This window comes from Protopterus annectens, chromosome 2.part2 (genome assembly GCF_019279795.1).
Source record: "Protopterus annectens isolate FY-2018-M chromosome 2.part2, PAN1.0, whole genome shotgun sequence".
Classification (NCBI taxonomy): domain Eukaryota; kingdom Metazoa; phylum Chordata; order Ceratodontiformes; family Protopteridae; genus Protopterus; species Protopterus annectens.
Window position 1 is genome coordinate 575,775,527 of NC_056730.1, and position 24,714 is coordinate 575,800,240.

At 40.5% G+C, this 24,714-nt stretch overlaps 1 protein-coding gene across 2 annotated transcripts in view; it reads left to right on the forward strand.

Moving 5' to 3' along the window:
* Positions 1-24,714, forward strand: part of RPS6KL1 (ribosomal protein S6 kinase like 1) — a 491,164-nt gene that overhangs the window by 286,234 nt on the left and 180,216 nt on the right. For both annotated transcript variants that reach the window (XM_044064031.1, XM_044064032.1), the window contains exon 9: positions 19,180-19,269. In XM_044064031.1, the coding sequence (XP_043919966.1) occupies positions 19,180-19,269 (90 nt within the window). The remainder of the gene's footprint in view (positions 1-19,179; positions 19,270-24,714) is intronic.

Below are 24,714 nucleotides of genomic sequence, written 5' to 3' on the forward strand. Positions count from 1 at the left end.
ATGAGGCCAAAGCATTGTCTTGGCGAAAACACTAAATTTGTTAAGCTATAAGTTCAGTAAAGTGTATTTCAGCTGTGCTGATTGCTGGTCTTTCTCCAGTTTTTCACATGCCACGAAACATTATTTCCCATAAACTCTCAGTTTTCTGCTCCCTTTTGTACCCTACAGCTTGAGTTACAGACAAACATCTGACTCTTGCTTCAGTAGAGAATTTTGAACAGATTATCATTCTGGCCAGATAAGTCATAGTGTTATAACTCTTTCTTCGTGGAAAATATCAGAAGCTGGTTTCCACAAAGTGGTACATTAATCAGCATGGTGGAGTCATCAGGTAGCGTGTACATACACACTCTGAAAGCTTCCGGAAGGCTGCCAGTAGTACAACGGTAAGCAACCTTCAAAATAATGCCTATCAAAACCATTCAATCTGATGAATTTTTGCCCCAGCTTACAGAATCATTTTAATGAATATATGCAGTCCACAGCTGCTGTACATGTCTCTTATTAGTGTATTTACTGTTCCTGAGCACAACTGGTGAACCCATGTGGTACGCACATACATCTCTACATTCTTATCACTAACGCGTACACTGTGTTTCCTCCCATTTTACATAGGTTCATAAATTCATACTAGGCTAATGACCACCAGGGCCTTTACAAGCCTATCGAAAATAACAAGGATACACAGAACTGGAGACCAAAGGTTTAATAATCCAAAAACAAGAACAAGACAAGTTGACTGAGGTTTTGTCCCGCTGTAATGTAGGACTTCTTCAGAACTAACTTTTTTTTTTAAATTCACCACCCCTTTTATATACATTCCCACCAATTAATTTAAACAATTATTAAACACACAAATCAAAATTTAAAAAATGTTAAATTTTAAAAAAAAGTAAGTGGCAAAGACTGTGGGGAATTGAAAAATATTATGGAGCATGGTGATGAATTTCAAAATATTGAAAATATGAAAATGAATAATGGGGGAGCCTTTAATGTCCAAACCGACCAAGGTATTGAAACAATATGTGATACTAGTCCGGACATTGATGCATTGACTGAAGCTATTAATGCCTTGACCGACACAACAAAAATTTCTAATGAACCTATTATTATTTTAAATAGTAATGGTGATTATAAAGTTTATAACTATTCTAAGAAAGATGTTGATATTGGTCATGCTGATTTATTATCTAAAGGGCTTACTTTCATGCCTAGTAGACTGGGGAATCTTGTAAAACCTTTAATAGTCCTAAGGTTGTTTACGCGAAAAATGAACCTTAAAATGTGTTTCAATGAAGAGGCATTAAAGCAGTAAAGCGAATTAAATAAGCCAAGTAAGTTTAACCCCCCCCCTTATAATAATTTGGTTGGAATGTATGAAAGAATATGTGAAACTGATATTCGGGAAGGGTACAAGAAAAAAAACAAAAAATGTTAAAGATGATAATGATATTAATATGACTTTGGAGAAAAAACAATTGCTGTTTGATTTAGCCCATAATAAAGATACTCGTGTGATGAAGCCTGATAAAGGCACTGGTGTAGTAGTAATGGATAAAAATGATCATATTAACAGCATGACCGCAACGCTATTGGAGGACACGTATTATATTAACAGCATGACTGCAATGCTATTGGAGGACACGTATTATATTAGCAGCATGACTGCAATGCTATTGGAGGACACATACACTGAAGTAAGCATAAATTAAATTTACATAGCATACCGCAAGCTAGATTTAATGCTTGATGATATGTTATATCAAAGCCAGATAAATGAATGTACTCATAACTACTTAAAAATGATTACCCTGTGATAAGTAATATTTTTGGTATACCAAGAATACATAAGTGGTTAAGTAACTTGAAGTTTAGACCCATTGTTGATGGAAAACATAGTAAGACTTGTTTCATCAGTAAATTTTTAGATTATCATTTGCAAAAAGATTTAAGAACTTTTTCATATATCACTAAGGATTTCTGGCATTTTTTAAGGAAGTTAAATGGGGTTAAGATTACTGAAGTTGCGAAGTTAGTTACGATAGATGTTTGTAATTTGTTTATAATGATACCCCATCAGGAGGGATTATTTTGGTAAGAATATCAACTAGTTAAGACCAAGTTATATGGCCAGGACCAGATAAACGTTTTCATTTTATTAATGGAAGCTATTTTGGTTAACAATTTCCTGTTTTTTGAAGGACATTACTACAAGCAAACAACTGGAGTAGCTATGGGGGCAGCCTGTGACCCCATATATGCAAATTATATAATGGCATATTGGAAGCAGGAGTATATTTTTTCAAGTGTATTTGGTCCTCATATTAAGCACTACACACGGTTTTTGGATGATATTTTCATTGTATGGGAAGGAGATGAAAATATTCTAGGAAAATTATTCAAATATATTAAGTAAACAGCAAGTTTTTTAACTTTCACATATGAGTATAGTGGGGGTGAAATTTCCTATTTGGATGTCCAACTAAAAATTGATAAAAATGTATTGGTGTTGACATCTGCTATTTATAGGAAACCAACCTTTTCTAATTCCTATTTAGATTACAATAGTTGGCACCCTCACCATCAAAAGAAATCTATTGTTAAAGGACAGATGGTGAGGGCTGCCCAGATGGTTAGCAACAATCAGGATTTTATAAGGGAGATGGAATTCATTTTGGGTATGTTTATTAAGAGAGGATATCCCCCTGATTTATGCAAGGACGTAGGAGAGGAAATCATAAGAAAGAGAAATGATGGTGTACATAAGGCCATCTTTAATGGGATTCCCTGTGAATAAAGAGAAGATACAAATTGTAACCATCAGCAACAAGAATTTCATGACAGGTTGATTTTTGTAACTACGTATAACCAAGATGCAGATTGAGTTACCCAAGTGGTCATTAAAAATCGAGGTTTGTTACAAATTGATAAGAATGTAGAGGAAAGAATGGGGAAGAATCCCAGATGTGTTTTAGGAAGGACAGGGCTTTTAAGAATATATTAGAAATGGGGAACCCAGAATTTTATTTATTTAATAATAGGCCTACCGGAAATGTTAAATGTGGTAGGTGTAACATTTGTAAGTATTTTATGACCACAGGGAATAGCATGAAATTGAATGAATGTAATATTTTGATTCAAGGGCATTACAGTTGTTCGTCTCATAATGTAGTGTATTTGGCAAAATGCCAGCAGTGTCTGGCATTTTATATCTGGAAGACATGTAGGCAGATATAGGTAGGAGATAGGGGACACTAACATTTGTCGGATATAAAAAAATGCTAGGTTGACTAATGCATTAGCTAGGCATACAGCTCAATGTCAGGGTCTTGGTTTTAAATTTTGTATTATACAGCAAATTGTTAAAGATGGACAGGGTAGGGTACTGGATGTCCATCTGGACATAGCTGAACTCCAGTGGCAATTGTGTCTGAATGCTGCTTGTTTTCCCGGTATAAACAAAAGTATAACCATAGCTGCAATTTTAAAACGAAAACACACTTTGGGATAAATATATGACAATGTCAACAATAAACATATATTTTACATATGGTAGTTTTATATTTTTCTAGTCATTGTGACATTTATTGACTGTATTTATTTATTTATTTATTTATATGTTGAATGTGTTTAATGTTAGTGGTTTTAAAATTTTGATTTGTGTGTTTAATAATTGTTTAAATTAGTTAATTGGTTAATTAGTGGGATTGTATATAAAAGGGGTTGTGAATTTTTTAAAAAAAAGTTCTGAAGAAGCCCTACATTACAGCGGGACGAAACCTCGGTCTACTTGTCTTGTTCTTGTTTTTGGATTGTTAAACCTTTGGTCTCCAGCTCTGTGTATCCTTGGTATTTTCGGTAGTCGAACATTCCTTTACAAGCCTAGTCATGCAACCCAACCTAGTTTGTCCCTGAGTTATTTGGACGCCTACATGGTGAGGTAAGTTAGTAAAGATGTAGGGTTATTTGGGTGGTATGTTAGTTGGGGATTAATTTGATTAATTTAATTACTGTTTACCTCTGTATGTCAGATACATGGGGACCAGACTGGGGTGAATTTGTGATTTCCCATCCAATGATCACGGTTTCTTTTGAATAGGGCCAAGGATGAACTCCGCTTCACACTGATGGGGAGCTTATTCCATAGCGTGAATATTCTTTGAGATGTATATCGGTCACTCCAGCAGATTCTGTTTATGTCGCAGACAAAGTTCAGGTCCTTGGAACTAGTGTTTCTGGTGTTATTTGCCTTGCAGATGTGCAAAAGATCCAGCTTAACTAGATATGAGGACACCTTATATGCTACACATAGAACGTCTCTCAGTAACCTGTATGAGAGTGAGTACAGAGAAAAGGAGAAAGCGACATTTACACCTGCAGCATAATAACTGAGGGAAAGAGACAACAACAACATGAAGACTATGCAATATAATGTGCTTTATATTACCTTCTCAAATGCACATTATCTACGTCATTTTGGCATTAATTTCTCTTGGCCACTAGCAATGAACTCTGGGCAGGGGAATAGATAGTCCGGATTCTTGTAGCCGATCACCAACATGTACAACATAACTCCCACCCCCACCCCATCAGTAATGGCTTCCATTTACACAAGAAACTCCCACCCCCCACCCCATCGGTAATGGCTTCCATTTACTCAAGAAACTCTCACCCCCACCCCATCAGTAATGGCTTCCATTTACTCAAGAAACTCCCACACCCACCCCATCAATAATGGCTTCCATTTACTCAAGAAACTCCCACCCCATCAATAATAGCTTCCATTTACTCAAGAAACTTCATATCATGGATAGCATACCTTCTCTGTACATGAAATATCCTGGCATTACTGAATAATATAAAAATGTGAACAACGCATTATGAAAAAATATTTAACAAAATATATCACTTAATAAAATAAAACTATGCTAAAATGCCACTTTTATTTAAATTGTTCTGAGACTTAGTGTACAAAATCAATCACTATATTAAATTATTCTTAATTTATTATTTCCAGTGGAGATCTGTATGTCTGTACTCTTTAACATCCACTGGTTGCATCCTAAGCCTTTTGGCAAAATCAAGTGGTATCCTCACAGTTAAAAACTGTTTATATCACTAGAACCGTAAGTGTTACTAAAGAAGTATAAACAAAAAGGTCTTCTACTCTCACTTTGCTAAAAAAACTGTTCCTAGAGGGCATGTGTCATCCATGAAAACTACACAGGGTCCATATCTGGAGCACAGGACTTTAACTGCATAACTGAAGATTTTATATTCACACCTTTTGAAACTGACATTCAACTGTTGTCAGTTATCTGTCCTGGAACCTCTGCTCCTAGTGGCTATTACTTTAGCTAAAAGGATCTCAGAGATGCAGTTGATAATGTACGGGAAGCTCTACAGTTTTTTTCTAAGGACAAGGGATCTCAAAAAGACCAGTCCGTTATTCGTGTGTGACAAGTAAAAGGGACAGTATCCTTGATTGCTTGATATCCTACATGGATGTGCACAGGCAGCTCGGATGCTCTAGTAATAGGAATAAAGACTTCAGCCCATCTCATCAATTGTTTGTCTGTTTCATACCTAAAGAGCAGTTGCAGGCCATTATCCAAGCAGATTCTACCAAAGAGGATGGCTAGTTGAAGTACATTCTGTTAAGTGATACATCAGAAGACCCTGGTTTTATGTGTTGCAACTTTTAATAGTTTAGTTGTGCATGTTTTACCTCAAACCAGTTTGCAAATATAGCAATGTTAGCAACTACCTTCTTATTAATGAACTAAAAATTGTTCTTTACATAAACTGAAAGAAATTAATTACATAGAGAAAAGGTTCTCCTCAACAACTTATATAATTTTCTGTAAAATAAAATATGATTCTCAGTACCTCAGCGCTCATTCCCGTGCATAAGTAAGTGTTTTACTTTTGCTTTAAGTGCTGAAATTAAAATAGATTATATCTTCGTACTTTTTATCAAATCAATAAATTGTTTGTGTTGCCTTTCTATCCCTGTGTTAAGATACTCTGCATCTACCTTCCCATGTTGTGCTTGCAGAGAACATCAACCTTGACATTTTATAAACCTTTAATTGTTCAGTTGTATAGCTGCCAAAAGAAATCCAGCTACCTTGTTTCTTATTTTTCCTGGAAAACAAAAATGTACTTTTTGTGTGATTTATTTTTAAAGCAGATCTTATAATGATATAACCAATAATTGGGTGATACTTAATAGGATCACTTCTGTTACATTTTTGTAAATAGGAACCATAATTCCTCTTTCCAACTCTGTAGGAAAAAAAATCCATGTTTTCAATTTTTTTTCCAATGAAAAGTCAAAATTTCTGTCCATTTCCATTTGGAGATCATACATAATTCACATTATGGAGTATTTTGGAACATAATGTGAGATGCTTCTTTTTGCTTGACAGGGGCATTTCAAATAAGCTGCAGTCCTCCTTCTTCTGGTATAATCTGGGGGCCAGAATATACAAAAATATTTGTTGGCAACTCTTTGCTCCCTAGGAAGAATTCAAGATGGCAAAGACTATGCTTTCCGTTACTGCCAGATTTCCTAATGATGGACATGGCATTGGCGGTATCCTTACATCCCACCTTGGTGACATGGGACTCATTTTTAAACAATGACCACAAGAGTAATGTTCATCTCTGGCCATATCCTGTTTATAAAAGCAATGCAGGAATGATCCTAGGATTTGATCATCTACATTTGTGATGACGCCCATCAAACAAACGTACTTTCTGCATAGCTCCATACTGGGCCCCTATGGTTTAACTCACTGATATTTCAAACATAAAAAAGGATTTCCATATTAAATATATGCTCAGCATTAAAATGTAGGACCACACTTCACATTGCCGACACTTCAAAACGCCGAATTTCATATGGCCGAGACCATATGATTGACATTTGAAATGCCGACAATGCAGAACCAGCATCTCTGTACAGTGCAGAATGGAAAGATTTCCATTTCTGCACTGTAGTGCAATCTCGGTTCATAGGTTCATAGATTAGTACTAAGCTAACTGCCTTTGTGAGCCATTTTAAGCCTAGCCAATTATCTCTTGTGAGACTCAAACCCTGCACTTTGTGTTTGTAAGGCAAATACCTTAACCATTAGACCACCCTCCCAACCCCCGGAATTGGTATATTTAAGTTACGGGGGATGTGGGTGGTGCAGGGTGGCTTGCCCCCCGCTAGCAGTGTTTAGGTAAGTGTTTGTTGTTTTTTACTTTTGTATTTCATATGTTCGACATTTCAAATGTCGATCATATGGTCTCGTCCATATGAAATTCAGCATTTTGAAGTGTCGAACATATGAAGTAGATGTGTGTATATATATATATATATATATATATATATATATATATATATATATATATATGTGTGTATATATATATATATATATATATATATATATATATAATATATATATATATGTATATATATATATATATATATATATATATATATATATATATCTATATATATATACATAATTATGATATATGACCCCTAATAAAGATAACTGGGATGATACCAGAGATAAGAAGAGACCCATGCATGGGAGAAGGCATTTAGGAGCTGCTTCTGCCCATTAGTAGTACAGGGGGCAGTCCTGGGGTAAATTTGCTGTTTCCAATCTATAGATCCAAGTTGCACTTGAATATGGACAGGAATGTGCTTTGTTTTATGTGGATGGAAGTATGTTCCAGAGCAGTGGTAACCTCTGTTAACTGTACCTGTCCCACCAAACCATTCTTGTTGGTACTGCAGAAGAGATCCCTAGACTGACTATTTCTGAAGCCATTTGACTTGTTGATATGCAGTATCTCCTTCAGTATTGGGTCAGAGGATGCCTTGTATGCCAGACACAGGTCACCTCTTAGCAGTCCGTAGGATACCGATTATAGTAACAGAGCTGTGAGTGGGTCCATGTATGATGTGTTGTTTAGGCCTTGTATCATTTTAGTAAGGTATCTCTGTGGGTGTTCCAGTTGTTGCATGTGTCAGGACAGATATATGCCAAAGAGGGCAATATACTCAATGGCTGGCCTAATGACGGCTGAGTAAAGGGGACAATGACATCTTTAGATATAGATGCAATCCCTTTCTTTATATGCTGTGCAACATAGAAGGACTTTCTTGTGACAGTGGACACATGCTGGTCAAATGTTAGATCACTGTCCACATATGTTCCCAAATTTCAAACAACTACATCAATTCGTAGGGGCATATTGTTAATGTGGTACTTCCCTGGGGTAGATGGCTTCCCAAAGGATACAGTAATCCATTTGTGGCAGTTAGTTTCAGTCCATGATTCTGGCACCAGTTAGTTGTTTAGGACAAACCTTCCTGAACTATGGCTAAGTCATTTGGGAATTCAATGACTGCTCATAGCTTGCAGTCATTTCCAAACCTAATCAGCCTGATCCCTTTGGTATTGCCCTTTACTTCAGAGAAGCAGATGTCAAACAAGAGAGGTCCCAGCACAGGACCCTGGGGGACTCCACTGGTGATGGGTCTCCTTGTGGACATAGCATCCCCTATTTTGTTCTCATGCACTCTGTCTGTGAGCCAGTTCACTTGGCAATCCAGCAGGTTCCATAAGTGTTTTATCCCAGTTTATTTAGTTTTTCTGCTTTGTCTGAGAAATAGAGAGAAGGAGAGAGAGAGTGATTGTGTCAAAAGCTTTGGCCAGGTTAAGGTATGCAGTGTGTACCATTTTAGCTTCATCCATTACCTTTTCAAAATGTCCACCAGGTTCAGTAAGCATGACCAGTCCCATTCCCACCCACCCTCACATCAGTTAAATTTATTTCTAACCCCATACTACCTGACCATCCTTAGCACCAATCAACTACAGATTCTCATCTCCTCTAACCACACCCCCTACCTTCCCACCAATAAAATCACTCACTAGAATACCACCCAGCTCCTTCCCTTCCTTATACTTATCCCCCAGAATTGCCACTAGTTAAACACTGCTTCAACACTACAATGCAAACACTACTATCAAATCTCTTGCTAGCTCTAGCTACTGTAGCCCACCTAACATCAATACAAACCAATGTACCACTTCACAATACCTCCTACCACACAACACATAGTATACCATACCCTACAACTCACACACATTTCCCTATCTGCCCCTCACTATTTAGAGATACATATATACTATACTCATAAAGGTCCTGCCTACCAAATACATATACCAAATAATTTCAAACTACATCCTATATAGAAGTAGCTCACACCATTAAACACATCATACTGTCCAGCATAAACTTATTTATTTCAGGTGATAAACATCCAAACCCAGGACCACATGCTACCCTACCCTTCAACAGGCATAAATCTGACCTACTAATCCTTCACATAAATATTCGTAGCATCTCTAATAAACTTGCAAATCTACATGCATTTATATCCCAACACTCCCCAGATATACTAGCTATAACTGAAACCTGGCTTAAACCCAAAATCCCAAATGAGGAAATCCTACTTGCAGGGTACAATATCCTAAGACTAGACAGAACCGGAAGGAAAGGAGGTGGAGTGGCAATTATGTTTAAAAACACACTCAACCTTCAACCCTTACAAATCTCATTGGCAAAATTCCAAAATGCAGAAACCTTAGCCTCCATGCTAACTATAAACAACACAAAGAGAATTAATAATGTGAAGTTGTTCAGTCTCGCCGTTCATTCTTCACTGATGGGTTTGGAGCCGATCCTTGGCTCCGACATGGCCAACTAGCAAGCTCAAAGTTCTCCAGTAGCTCGAGACCCAACCTTATCCCACAATGCACTGCTGGAATTACCTCAGATCTAGTTTGCCACAGCACGGATCTCTTGGTTTCCAGTGTTGCTCGAGGCTATTATTGGGAGTTTTCAACTTTCAGCAAGTTTTATATTTCAATTTTTTATATATCTTTGATTACTTTATAATACTAGATATTACTAGCTAGTGGATAGTTGCTTTCTGTGTTTAACCCCCTTTCCTCAGTAAAATCTTTCTTTACCTTTGACCCTTTGGCCTTAGGATCTTTTTTTTTTTTTTTTATAGTTGTTAGTCAGTGTTCCCTGTTTGGGACTCTTGTTATTGGATTATTTAATCCTGTTTATATTGATATAGTTGATAGTTGCCCCTTTTGGGCTGTGTGTGTTTTGTGTGAGTTAGTTAGTTAGTTAGTTAGATTCTAAAATAGCTCATTGTTAAATAGTGTGTTCCATTTTAGTGGAAATTGTGAAATGTCTGAAGAAAAAGATAAACATCCAAAGTCTGGGTTTAAAAAATGCCCAGACTGCGGACAGAAAATGTCCGTCACAGATGCCCATGTGCAGTGTGTTTATTGTTTAGGTGAGGTGCACCTGCAAGAGTCATGCAGTATCTGTCACTCCTTTTCCATCGGAGTGCTTGCAGAAAGGGATAGGAAGTTAATTGATAGGGGTATTATCAAACACCCTTTTTCTGAGGCATTGTCTGACCAGGATGGGGCCAGCAAATCATCTAAACCTTCCTCTGAATCTAGGTCTAAAAAGGGAAAAAGGTCAGAAAGTGTGGTGACTTCGGCTCCACTGCCTTCGGAGCCAACAGTCTGTTCTTTTCGGAGCCGGAACACTGCTCTGGAACGATTGCTGAAAAACCTCCATCCATACTGCTCTAATCGGCTCCATCTGTTCACTCTTCCAGGTCCTCTGTCAGCTTTTCTGATCTGTATATGGACTGGCTGGTTCAGAAATTCTTAAAGGCACCAGGCCTAGCTAAATTGCTGTCGGCTCAGACCCAACCGTCGGAGCCGAAGACCACTACTCTTGAATTGTCTGCTCCTCTGCCGAGCCATACTGGACCGTCGGAGCCGGAGGAGGCTGACCTAATGATTGTGGATCCCTTGGAGCCAACACCTGCTTCAGTGTCATCGGCTCCATCTGCTCAGATGTTCTCGGCACCGACCGAGGACTCTAGGAGCTGACACTCTCCGGTCGGGTCCGGGGAGGATAGCCGCACCGACTTGTCGGTGCCGACTCTTCCTCTCAGGGCCTCAGCTCGGGTGAGCTCGGCTCCTACCTCGGGCTCGGAGCCCATGGCTTCGGTGCGGGAGGAGATTGCGGCTCCGTTTGATCCGTTGACTCCTTCTCATCGGAGCCGAGGTGCATTCGAAGCCATGAGGCAAGTGTTGTCTCCTAAGACATCCTCATCTCAAGGTCTGGCCCCTTCTTCCCCTAAAGTGCCTGTGCCAGTTTCTGTCTCCTCTGGTCATCCCAAGCATAGAGACCCTGAGCCTCAGGTAGCCCCACAAGGTGCTCCCTGCTCTTCTGAGACCTCTCCAGAAGTTCCCTGTGAAGAGGTTCCCAGGAAGAGATTATGCAAAGAGGAGGCATTTGGACTCCCCCCCTAGGAGTCTCTCACATCGGACACCAACTTGGATGAATTAGAAGGGTCCCCTAGATCCCCCTCTGAGGACATCTCCTTTGCGGAGATTCTTGAAATTCTTAGGCAGAGGGGTGATTGGCAGTCCAAGAGCCCTACTGAGAACAAGTCGGTTCTCCTGAAGGCATTCGCATCTCAACCTTCCACCTCTTGGGTATCTCCGCGCTATGATGAGCTTATGGATCTAGTCTCTTGTAGGGCGTGGGAGTCACCAGAATCTATGGAACCTGTTCCTAGGAGGCCTAATAAGTTTATTTCTGCCCCCGTGGATAAGTCCTTTTTGACCAAGTTAGTCCCTGTTGATGCCATGGTGGTGGTGGCAGCCACCAAAAAGGAAATGTCTGAGGCTTCCTTGTCTATCCATCCTCCTAACAGAGAATCTAGGATCATGGATAGATATAGGAAACACATGTTCAGTTCAGCAACTTTCTCACTCAGATCACTGAACTACTTGACACATTTTACCAGACTGCAGAGAGATCTCCTTAAGGAGTTGGGAGATACTCTTCAGGGTGCTCTAGCTACGAGTGTATCCGACAAGATTGCCACTCAGCTCTCTACCCTCAATTTGATAGTCAACTCTTCCATGCATCTCGTATCTTACGCAGCTGATGGTTCGAGTAGAGCCACAGGTACAGGAATCGCTCTTCATAGGCATGCCTGGATGTGACTCTGTTCCTTCGCGGAACCCTTCAAGTCTTCTTTAACTAATACCCCATTTGAGGAGGGGGTTTCAATGGAAGACGCCACCCTCACGGCAGAGGGGGTCCGCAACACCAGGGTGACAGAGATCATTTCTCTGGTCAGTCCTACCAGTGCTCCTGAAGGGAGGCCTGGCTGTCCTACTCTGGAGGCAGTCGGGGGTCGCTTATCATTGTACCCAAAAGCCTGGCTAAATATAACAGATGACAGTTGGGTACAAAGTATCATTTCCAGAGGGTATTTCATACCATTCTCCACCCAGCCCCTTCCCGTCAAAAAAAATCCCGGATATTCCACCCAGTCACTTGGGACAAGCAGCAATAGAGGTACCCCGATTGCTAGAAAAAAGAGTCATCCAGCCAGTCCCAGCAGACCAGATAGGATTCGGAACTTACTCAAGATTCTTTTTCGTTCCAAAGAAAACAGGGGACTGGAGACCCATTTTGGATCTCAGCAGACTCAACCAATTTGTGAGAAAAGAGAAGTTCCGAATGGTCACGCTACAGTCCATGCTCCCATTTCTAGGGAAGGACAATTGGATGTGCTCGATCAATCTCAAGGATGCGTACTACCACATAAAGATGGCCAGGCCATCCAGAGATCACCTGAGTTCCCGGCTGGGAGCCAATCATTATCAGTTCCGAGCTCTGCCCTTTGGTCTCACTACAGCCCCCAGAGTGTTCACCAAGTGCATGGCAGTAGTCACGGCTCACCTGAGGCGTCTAGGATTCTAGGTGTTTCCGTATTTGGACGAATGGCTCCTTACCTCCACCACCAGGCATCAACTTTTTCAAGTGAGAGAGGCTACTCTGACACTCTGCAATTGGCTAGGCATTACAGTCAACTTCAAAAAGTCTGCCTTGTTGCCATCACAGCATATCGTTTTTATAGGGACAGAATTAGAGACCTCAACCACCACTCTTCGTCTTCCACCAGAAATAATTTGTATTCTTCACCAACACATCATGTCCCTGATATCAAAGAACAGAGCACCAGCTGCAGAGGTATTGAAAGTTCTAGAATTGATGGCGGCAGCTATTTTTGCAATCCCGTTAGCAAGGATGCATATGAGAATCCTTCAATGGCTTCTATTCATGCAATGGTCTTACCGAGAACTTCCAATGAGTCACATGATCCTGATAACGAATTCCTGCAAAAAGGATCTTCAGTGGTGGTTGATGTCTCTTCATGTCACAATAGGACGTCCCTTCATGCTCCCCCCTCCAGTTGCCACTGTGACCACGGACGCTTCCCTGATAGGGTGGGGGGGGGGGGCTTTTGCAGGGAAAGACTGCCCAAGGCACATGGACAGATCAAGAATCACATCTGCATATCAATGTCCTGGAGATGAGAGCAGTACTTCTAACATTGCAATATTTTCAGGACTCTCTTCCTGTAGGGACAATTGCAATACAGACAGACAGCATGTCAGTGGTCTGGTACCAGAATAAGCAAGGCGGGACCAAGTCTTATCCCCTTTGCTGAGAAGCCCTCAGAGTATGGCAGTGGGCAGTGTCATCCCAGTGTTTTCTGTTAGCAATGCACACCCCGGGCAAATCTAACGTCATAGTGGACAGACTGAGCAGAGCAATTTTATTGCCCCATGAATGGTCCCTCAAACAAGAGATTGCAGACAGGATCTTCTGCAAATGGGGTCAGCCCTCCTGTGACCTGTTCACCCGTCACATCAACAGCAAATGCAGAAGCTATTTTGCCCTGATTCCCATGCCAAGTCAATCCCCGAGGGATGCTCTTGTCCATGATTGGCCCCCAGGTCTCCTCTACGCATTTCCACCAATTCCCCTGATACCCAGATTCTTACAGAAAGCAAAGTCGCTGAGACAGACGATCATCCTTATAGCCCCTCATTGGCCTCGGCAGATTTGGTTTCCATTTCTTTACCATCACATTCTGGAAGATCCATGGATCCTGGACCCGGTTCCGGACTTGTTGACACATCCGTCTGGCGATCTTCATCCATCCTTGCAGACACTGAAGCTAACTGCTTGGCTGCTCCAATTCCCCGCATAGCCAGGCTCTATAATCTTTCCCATGACACTAGTCAAATTTTGTTGGCTTCCCATAAACCTTCCACTATTGTATTGTAGTAAGTGGAAGAGATTTTCCATTTGGGCTTCTTCCCACAACATTGACCCCTACCAAGCACTATTATCTTACAATTCTTGACAGAAATCTTCAACAAAGGAGCAACGGTGGCTACGGTGTGAGTGCAATTAGCTGCTATATCTAATTTCCATCTAGGAATTGATGGTTTGAATATTATGGCTCACCAATTGTCTAAGGCTTTTCTAAAAGGTTCTTTTCACATGAGGCCTCCAGTGAAGACACCTTATTCCCCCTGGAATTTGAATTTTATGTTATCTCGTATCATTCTTCCTCCGTTTGAGCCTGCATCATCTTGTGAACTAAAATTTCTGTCATGGAAAACTATCTTCTTGGCAGCCATCACTTCAGCCCACAGAGTGTCAGAGCTCCAAGCCCTATCCATCAAGCCCCCTTATATGGTCTTCCATGCTGATAGAGTATCTCTCAGGACAAATCCATCCTTTTTGCCTAAAGTATGTTCTGAGATTAACATTAATCATGTCATTGAGTTGCCCGTTTTCTTCCCTAATCATACCAACAAATTGCAATATATGTTGCACAAACTCGATTTTCATAGACAACTTAGATTTTATTTGGACAGAACAAAAGACATTAGGAAATCAGATCAGCTCTTTGTGTCTTTTTCTGAGGCCAGGAAAGGTAAACCAGTTGCTAAAACAACCCTGTCTAAGTGGCTGTCGGATTGTATCACCTACACATATTCTTGTCATAACATGCCCTTGTCTAGTAAGGTAAAGGCTCATTCAACCAGAGCAGTTTCTACCTCTTCAGCCTTTCAAGCCAAAGTACTTTTGGACAACATCTGTGCAGCAGCCACATGGTCTAAACCTCACACTTTTATAACTCATTACAAAGTGGATACAGCCTCCAGGGACAGGGTTTCATTTAGTTCTACGGTTCTGAAGAGTGTACTTCCGTGAGCCACCCAAGATCAGGGTGCTAGGGAAGCTATCCATCAGTGAAGAATGAACGGCGAGATTGAACAACTTCACATAAAGAAGTTATGTACTCACCATAACGTTCCATGTGAGTTGTTCCATCTCGCCTTCATTCTCACGTCCCTCCCTCCTTCTCCCTCCTGGCTGGCAGTTGACCTGGAGGCTGTCTTCATCCTGGTTTTTCAATGTGTCTTCATTCCTAGGCAGAATAATTATTGTACTTCTATATGGTATGTAGCAAACAAGATCTGAGGTAATTCCAGCAGTGCATTGTGGGAAAAAGGGTTGGGTCTTGAGCTACTGGAGAACTTTGAACTTGCTAGTTGGCCATGTCAGAGCCGAGGATCGGCTCCGAACCCATCAGTGAAGAATGAAGGCGAGATGGAACAACTCACATGGAACGTTATGGTGAGTACATAACTTCTTTTTCTCTGTAGTTATATTCCTCCAGGAAACAACTCCCCAGTAATTGAGGAAACACTCCAGTGGGTCTCACATAACCTTCCATAAGAGACCATTATACTAGGTGATCTAAATATCAACTGGTCATCCTATAACTCCAACAACCCCACTAACCACATTAACCTCTTTGAATTTTCCCAACTTATCCAAGAACCCACAAGAACAGATAAAAAATCCCATAAGCAGTCTATTCTTGACTTGATACTAGTAAACTATCTCAAACCCAACTACACATCTGGCTGCTTACCAGATGTCCTCAGCAACCACCACCCCATCATTCTCCTAAGAAAATGAGCGTCTATTCCACAACCCATAACATATAGACAAGTTAGAGATGAGTGGAACTTAGATCCCCAGGAACTTAACACTATACTTAAATTATGTAACTGGAAACCACTTATTTCCCTAGCATTAGACTAAGCAGTCAACTACTTTAATAGCACATTTATCAAAATCCTTAATACTATTGCACCCATCAGGAAAATTAGGGCAAAAACAAACTATGCTCCATGGCTTACCAGGGATGCTAGAGCCTTATTAACATCTAGAGACAAACCCTGGAAAAATGGAAAAAAGACAACTGTCCACAAAATAGGCAAAAATACCAACAACTCAGGAATCAAGCCAAAAAACAAACACATTTAGATATTTCCTAGGACTACAAAAGAAACACTCAAGTCACCCCCAAACATTCTGGCAAGCCATCAACTCCCTCTTAAAACCTGGTAAAACAACCCCCCCCCCCGATAGCAACTCTGACATAGCATCCCAGTTTAATCATCACTTTATAGACTCCATACAGTCACTATCTAAAAAACTATTCTCAAATAACTCCTCACTGACCCCATCACAAAACCCAATAAATATACCCTCCTTTACTCTCTCACCCATTCCCACTTCCACCATTAAAAAGCTCCTCTTAAAACTCAAACCAACTACCCTCGCAGCTGATAACATATCTGCAAAAAATAGCCGCCGAATCCTTATCCTACCCCATTTCCATACTTAGCAACCATTCAATTTAGGAATCCTATGTTCCTCAGCTCTGGAAAGTTTCTCATATCATACCCCTCCACAAAGGGGGTAACGCATATGACTTCTCCAACTATCGCCCCATAACCATCTTGTCTCCCCTTTCTAAACTTCTTGAGAAATGTTTTCACACACAAGCCATGCAGTTCCTTACTACTAATAACCTTCCTTCCCCCACACAACATGGCTTTCGCTCTCACCATAGTACAACCACTGCTCTCCTCTCTTTTATACATCCGGTCAACCAGTACAGAAATGATAATAACTTTGTTTCGGCCATATTTCTGGACCTATCAAAAGCATTTGATATGGTCTCACACCAATTACTCAAATTCTGTAGCTACCCTATCATTTGCTCCTGCCACTATAGACTGGTTCACAAACTACCTATCCAACAGACAGCAATCAGTTCTAAGGCAAGGAGTTCTATCACCACAACTTCCAACAACTATTGGTGTTCCACAGGGCTCAATCCTGGGTCCACTTGTTTTCTCTATCTTTACAAACAACCTTGCTAATGCTACCCAGCAAGCCTCACTCATACAGTATGCAGATGACTCAACACTCATCTGCGCATCCCCATGCCTAACCACCTTACAAAAGCTTACCCAAGAATCCTTTACCTCCATAGAAAAATGGATGAATAGCATTCAGCTTATTCTCAACCCAAACAAGACCAAATTATGTCTGTTTTCTCCTAATAAAGCCAAACACTCCTCCCTCTCCTTCACCATCAACTCCTCTAATGGCACTGTCATATCTCCAACTAGCCATACTAAACTCCTAGAGGTAGAAATAGATAACAACCTGTTCTTTGATGTCCATATAGCCCAAACTATGAAAAAGGTAAACAAAAAATGGGAACTTTCTATAGACATAAAAAATGCCTTACAGACAAGGCAAGAATCACCCTCGCTCAAACTCACCTTCTATCCACTGTGATGTATGCTGCACCTATCCTAACTCAAGCTAGAAAAACAGCTCTTACCAAACTTGAGGCATGCTATAACAACATCGCTAGGTTTGCTAACAACTCTCCCTACAGAAGTCATCATTGACAGGCTCTAAGGGACTTACAGTGGCTAGAGCCTCCACAACTTCTTACCCATCAACAACTTCTCATAGCTTTCAGCATCCTCACCTACCCTGAAAAAACTCCCGCCCTAACTCACCTACTGTCACACTATTCTACCTCTCACCCTCTTCGGTCTGCTAGCAACTCCCTCCTCACTATTACCAGGGCAAATAACACAGCAGGGAAAGTATTACTTTCTTACACCACTGCAAAAGCCTGGAATAATCTCCCTACTTCTATTACTTCTGCCTCCTCCACCCAAACTTTCAAACACTTACTCAGACTTCATCTTACTACAAACTGGCTATGTCCATGCATCACATGACCCTAGATTTTCCCTCCTTTCCTTTAGCTAATGTTTGGATTACATAACTGGAATGGTTGTAGCCTAGTAACTTGACAAACAGATGACACTAGATAATTTTTAAATATACTTGTTAGTACTACTGTATGTGCCTTTAACGTTTCACTGATTTATATGTTATACACCTTCTTTAATAAATCACGTGTTCACTTGTTCTATGCTTGCTTGTTTATGCCCCCTGCTTTTAATTATTATTATTAATAAACTGTGGAGCTTTTCTTCCCAGGCCTCCGCTGTAAATGGACCTCTGTCCAGTCGGACTATCCCGTTAATAAATGTAAAATAAAATAAATAAAAATAAAATTGATGAATCCAAACTGAGATAGGTCTAGTGTTTGTAGGTTCTATATGCCCTTACTGATTACTTCCACAAGAACTATAAGAACACTCACTGAATTTGGGTTTATCATCTGCCCATACATTAAAATCTAACATGTAAACTGTATGGAAAGAATTCAACATATACTTTTTAAGTTGTTACATGGTGTGAAAGAATCAAATGCTGAAATGTGCATGCTCTGTGATGTAGTGGATACATAGAAAAACCTAACTGTGGTTTTGGTCTGGCTACTTGCAGTTACAATTTAAAGTGTTTTCTAAGTGCATTCATCCCGCTAACCTCAGTCCTTACTAATGCTCTAAGATGTTAACCACAGGTGGAGGTAATACATTCATTAGTGACTGCTTCTACAGTAACATTAGTGGTCTAATCACAGGTGCATAAGGGGAGGGGAAGTTGCAATTTTCAAAGCTAAATTAATATTTGTAAGTGGAGAAATGGATGTACAATACATGGTAATTAATGTGGATTCACTGTCATCTTTTAATTGGAATGTGTCATTAAATATGATGTTAAACATTTAAAACTGGAAATGCACAAATATTCATGAGGACCTACTCAGAGTGGATGAGTTCTGTAGAATGCTTTTAATATCTACAAATAAGTACATTTTAATGCAGTAGTGTCTGTCTATCCAGAACTGTCCCAATAACGATGTAAGCATCTTTTTCTGATTATCTGTAGGACACGTGTGCCTGACGTACTTTGGCCAGTGGGGGGACATTGAACCTCACTGCAGTTCCAGAGCAGTGGAAGACCTTTTCTGTGCCCCAGGTAAGACCCAAAAAAAGATAACGTACTATACAAACAATATAGAAATGCCTACATTTATCTCTGATGTGCAATCAGATCTACTTAGTCTGTGGAAATGGGGCTGTACCTCTTTAGTAAGATTACCACTTTGAATGTAGGCTTTATCCACACACAGCTAGTTGGAAAATACTCCATGACCTCACTGCATGCCTGCTCTCCAATAGTCATCCTACCAAGGTTCTGTTATGCCCTAAGGTTCTGGTATGTCACCAGCTATCATCTTGATGGTGGTGGTGGTTTTCTTCCTTTCCACTTCCAACATGATTTGTTACCCCCACACATTTGTTGTGTTGATCATTACATATTTTTGCAAATGTTGCTGTTTATGTGACAATAACATGCTGTAGAGGCAATAGACTGTCTAAATGCATCATTTTAATTAAAGTCTGAAAATGTTGCCTCAGTGTAGAGAAAAACTTCCATTAACTAAAAATTAAAATTAATCAGTCAAGTAATATAGAATATCAGAATTAAGCTGGCATAAAAAGAATAAAGAACATTGACTTTCCTGTTTAAACAGCACTGCAGTGAGAAAACTTTAGCCTACCTAGAGATTGCCAAGGTTTTGACACTATCTGCCATGCTATGATTATTGGCAAACTATCCTATTCAACATCAGTCCTTAGGGTCTATATCAGAACATCGAAGTTTTAAAACTTCAAATGTTCTAATATCGACCCCTATTCAGCGAACGCTAAAAATAGCGAAGCTGCAGAACACCAAATTTTTTCTTAGGGAAAGAATTCGGTTGGCCATTTCTGTGGCTTCACTATTTTCAGCGCTGTGGTGGGAAGTTACAGGTCGGGTTCAGGTAAGTGTGCGATTGTGTGGACGTTAGGGTTAGAGGTGGGTTAAGTGAGTCAGTGTTAGGGTGCGGGTCAGGTGAGTGTGTGATAGTAACAGACTTTAGGGTTAGGGGGCGGGTTAAGTGAGTTAGGGTTAGGGTTCAGGTTAGGTGAGTGTGGGATAGTGACGGACCTTAGGGTTAGGGTTTGGGTTAAGGTAAGTGGATAGATAGTAGTGTATGTACAGTTTAGTGTAGGGTTAGATGTAGGATTTTAAGTGTATGTGGGTGGATTGCTGTTTTTTTGGTGTGCTTGTGTTGTGTGTATGTGTAGCAAATTTTTTCCATGGGAAAAAATTCAATGTTCCTTACATAGTTCTCTGGATGAGTAACTGGCTATCTGACATTTCCAATGATGTCATTTATTACTTGATTAATTCATCTGAATTTTGAATTAATTAATATTTTTCTCATACACTGACAGAAAGCACTCTTTTCTATTTTACAGCAGGTATATGCTCTAGAACTCTACATAAAATTAAAGTATGATCTAACTTCATGAGTAAGCCTTTTTGTGAAGAAAGTGTTATATCATCTGAAGTCTTGAATACTGCGGTTCATTTTAATTTATATAAAGTTTAATTTGTTGTCTAATACTGCCCATAGAGTGGGCAGCAGTCAGAGGTGAAGTGAATTGCATTGTTTCCTCACAGTGTTCGATTCTCTGCTGGGGTGTCTTCTGTGTAGAGTCTGTATGTCCTCCCTTTGTTCATGTAGGTTTTTTCCAGGTTCTGTGTGGAGTCTGCATGTCCTCCCTGGGTCCATCTAGGTTTTTCCAGGTTCTGTGTGGAGTCTGCATGTCCTATCTGTGTTCATGTAGGTTTTTTCCAGGTTCTGTGTGGAGTCTGCATGTCCTCCCTGTGTTCATGTAGGTTTTTCAAGGTAGACTGATTTTCTCGCACTTACCAAAGTCATGTAGTGAGTGGATTGGCGACTCTAAATTGTCCGTGTTTACATTTGTGTGTAGTGTGTCATGTGGAAGAAAGGCCTGGCAAACTATTTATTGCAGCAGTTGTCGATGGATTCACTATAGAAGACAGACACAACCTGACAGTATTCAGTAAATGGACTGACACTAGTTCTTTAGCAATAATGACATTGTTTATGATTTCACCATTTACTTTGTAGCCAGTATTCATATCCTTTTTGCCAAATGTTCAGAATCTATATTTATGGACATTAAATGAGAGGTTATTACAGCTATACCTGTTGTGTATTTTTTACACCATTTTGGAGAACACTGGCATTACCCAGTTTGCAGTCATTGATATATTTGATTGTCCAAATAGAGATAGCTAACTAAACAGTGAAAAGAGGGCATGAAATAATGCAGTAACAATAGCTGAGCAGATTGACATATTACAGTTTTAGAATACAGGAATATTCTAGTGGTGGGATTTACTCTGTCTCACAGCTCATTTGTTGTTCAGAATGTTGAAATGCATGTTACCCATGTCAGCTAAATTACTTATCCCTGAAAATTATCATAGAGTAAAGGAAATGTGGTCTGTTGCAAGCACCTGAGCCCCTGGTGCTCCAAGACCACTATCTAGTAGTCAAGGGCTTGGGTGTCTTATAGTTTGCATGGTTGGGTACTCACACTCAAACTTCACTACATGTTTGGGTGAGGTGTAGCAACCATGTGGAGGGAGTGGAGCTGCACATCTTGCCTGAACACATTTGACTAGTTTGACTAGTTTGAGCCAGGTAAGCATAGCAGCCACTGGAAGGGAGTGGAAAGTGCTGAGGGCATAGAAGAAGGATTCAGGCAGTGATCAGGAATGGGAGTTAGATTTAGGGAGGGGAGAGTTAGGTTTAGGGAGAAGGTGTGGCTTTCTTACCCAAAGAGGAGACTGAAGCCTTAAGCTCTATAACAATTAGGTCAAAACCAGCAGATATTGTCATTTCAGGACAGCAAAGGTAAACTGGGGGGGGGGGGGGGGCTGCCTGTCATTCCGTCTACAGCAATATTATTGAGTGCTATGCAACTGAAGAAAAACAAGCAAAACAACTTTTGCTGACAGTGGAGTTTTCATTTTTCTCCACTGTTGTGTGATCTCAGACTAGGTGTATTTAAGTTTGAGAGGCATGGGGTGTATCCCTCCACATGGGGGTGCAGAGAGAGCTTGCCCCATAAAAAAGGTTATCTCCAAGGTTCAATGAAAGTTGTTTCACTGTTTTTTTAACTGTTCAGCACTCAATAATAGTTTTGCTGATCAAATGACATGTATCCAAATGGAGTACCCCACCCCTGCCAAAGAGAGATCATGAATAAAAGAAGAAAGTTGGAACAATGCTAATACTGCAACAGCGATCTAATGGAACATCTGCTGTTGTAGTAAGTTAACTCACACAACTGAACTATGGTGTTTGTTATTTCACTGTTGCAGTGGCCATACCTACATGGCACAATGACCATAACTTAGGAAGAAAAGGTGGATAGAAATGGATCAAAGTGTAGAAGTCTTTAAAGAACAGCTTTTGCCAATAGAGCTGTAACTCTGGAGAGTTAATCAAGTCTGTAGTGCATAGCAAAGGTGTGCAGAGAAGACCAAGTGGCCACCTCTAGAATAGGCCTAGAGGCCACTCCTTTCTATAGAGTCTCAGATGTAGCCACAGCTCTCCTGAATCCTGACTTTTCTGAGATGGGATCATAGGATCAAAGGAGGTTACTAGGCTAATGACCCTGGGGCCCTTCCAAGCCTGGCCAAGAGTTTATCCCCAAAAAGAAACCTCGGTCAGCAACTGTCACCCCTGTCAATGAGGGACACAGATAGAACCCCTGGGACAAATTTGTGGTTTCCCATCCACTCATCAAGGTTGTGCTTGAATAGGGTCAGCAAGGTGCTCTGTTTGATGTGTATGGGAAGCCTAATCCAGAGATGGGGCAGACTCTGGGAGACAAACCTGTCTCTCCACCAGGTTTTGTTGATGTCGCATATTAGATTCAGGCCTTTTGAGTGGTTAGTGCGTAAGGAGTTAGACTTATGGATATGGAGCATCTCTAGGAGAGCAGGGTCTGTGATTGCCTTGTAGGCGAGACACAGATCACCCCTGAGCAATCTGTACGATACCGAGTAGAGTGATAGTGATTTGAGCCTGTCAGCATTGGACAGGTGTTGGAGGCCATGGATTTTTTTTGTGAGGTATTTCAGTGGCCTTTCCAGTTGGTGCAGATGTTTGGAGAGGTACATCCCAAACAGGGCATTATACTCAATTACTGGTCTAATGAGAGAGGAAGTATAGAGAGGTAATAACCTTCTTTTTTCTGGATACAATCCCTTTACTTATGAGATCAACCAAGTAAAAGGCTTTTCTGACCACTGCTGCTACATGATGGTCGAATGTAGGTTGTTATCAACCTGAGTGCCTAGGTCTCTCACCACAGGTTGTGTGCTTAGGGGGTTGTCATGATGTGGTAATCATTAGGGGTCATGTTTTTGCTGAATGGTATGATGATACATTTTTTTGCATTTAGCTTGAGGCCGTGACTTTGGCACCAGTTATTAGTTGCTGTGAGACCCTCTTGTAGTATGTTAAAATCATATGGGGAGTCAATGACAGCACCCAACGTACAGTCATCTGCAAACTTGGTCAGCCACAGACCTTTTGTCTTTGCCTAGACCTCTGAGAAATAGATGCCAGACAGTAGGGGTACCAGGACAGATCCCTGGGGAACTCCACTAGTGACAGATCTGCTATTGGAGGTGGAGGTATCTATTTTGACTTTGAGGGTCCTGTTGGTGAGCCAGTTAGCCACCCACCTGATGAGATAAGGATTTATGCCAAGTTGTGTTAGCTGTCTGATGATGCCCGGATGGGGGATTGTGTCAAAGACCTTGGCCAAGTCAAGGTAAGCTCTATGTACTGACTTTCCCTCATCCTGGACCTCAAAGAAGTCAACCAGGTTAAATAGGCTAGATCTGCCCTTGACAAATCTGAACTGGGTGGGGTCAAGTGCTTGGAGATTGCCTATGTCCTTGTTTATGAGATCCATAATAATACACCCTATGGATTTTTCCATGGTAAGCATAATAAAATTTGATTGCCTTTGACAGTCATTTAGAAATGGTTGTTCAGAAGCAGGCTGTATTTTCTTTTTGAAATCAAAGGATACAAACACTTGGTTAAACTTTATAAAATCCTTAGTCTTGTCCAGGTAAAATCTCAATTATATGTGGACATCTAGGGAATGCGGAAGGCTTTATCATCTGTTTTGGGGTTTGGGATAAAATGCAGTGAGAAGAACGGTCTGGTTCAAAGTCAATTCAGAGACAAACTTTGGTGTAAAAGAAGGGTAAGTCCTGAGACTCACCCTATACTTGTGGAAAGTCAAGAAAGGATGCAAGCAAAGGATATGTAGACACAGGGGGCTTTAATTCAAATATCCATTTAGCAGAGGTCACACCAATAAGCAAAACAGTATTCCATATTAGAAATCTTAAAGAAGCATTATCTGCAGGTTAAAAGCAGAAAAAAGAGAGAAGAGAAAAAGGGATAGATTATCCAAACAAAATTAGAATCCCAAGGTGATGTCACTTATTTTCAAGGTGGCCTAATAC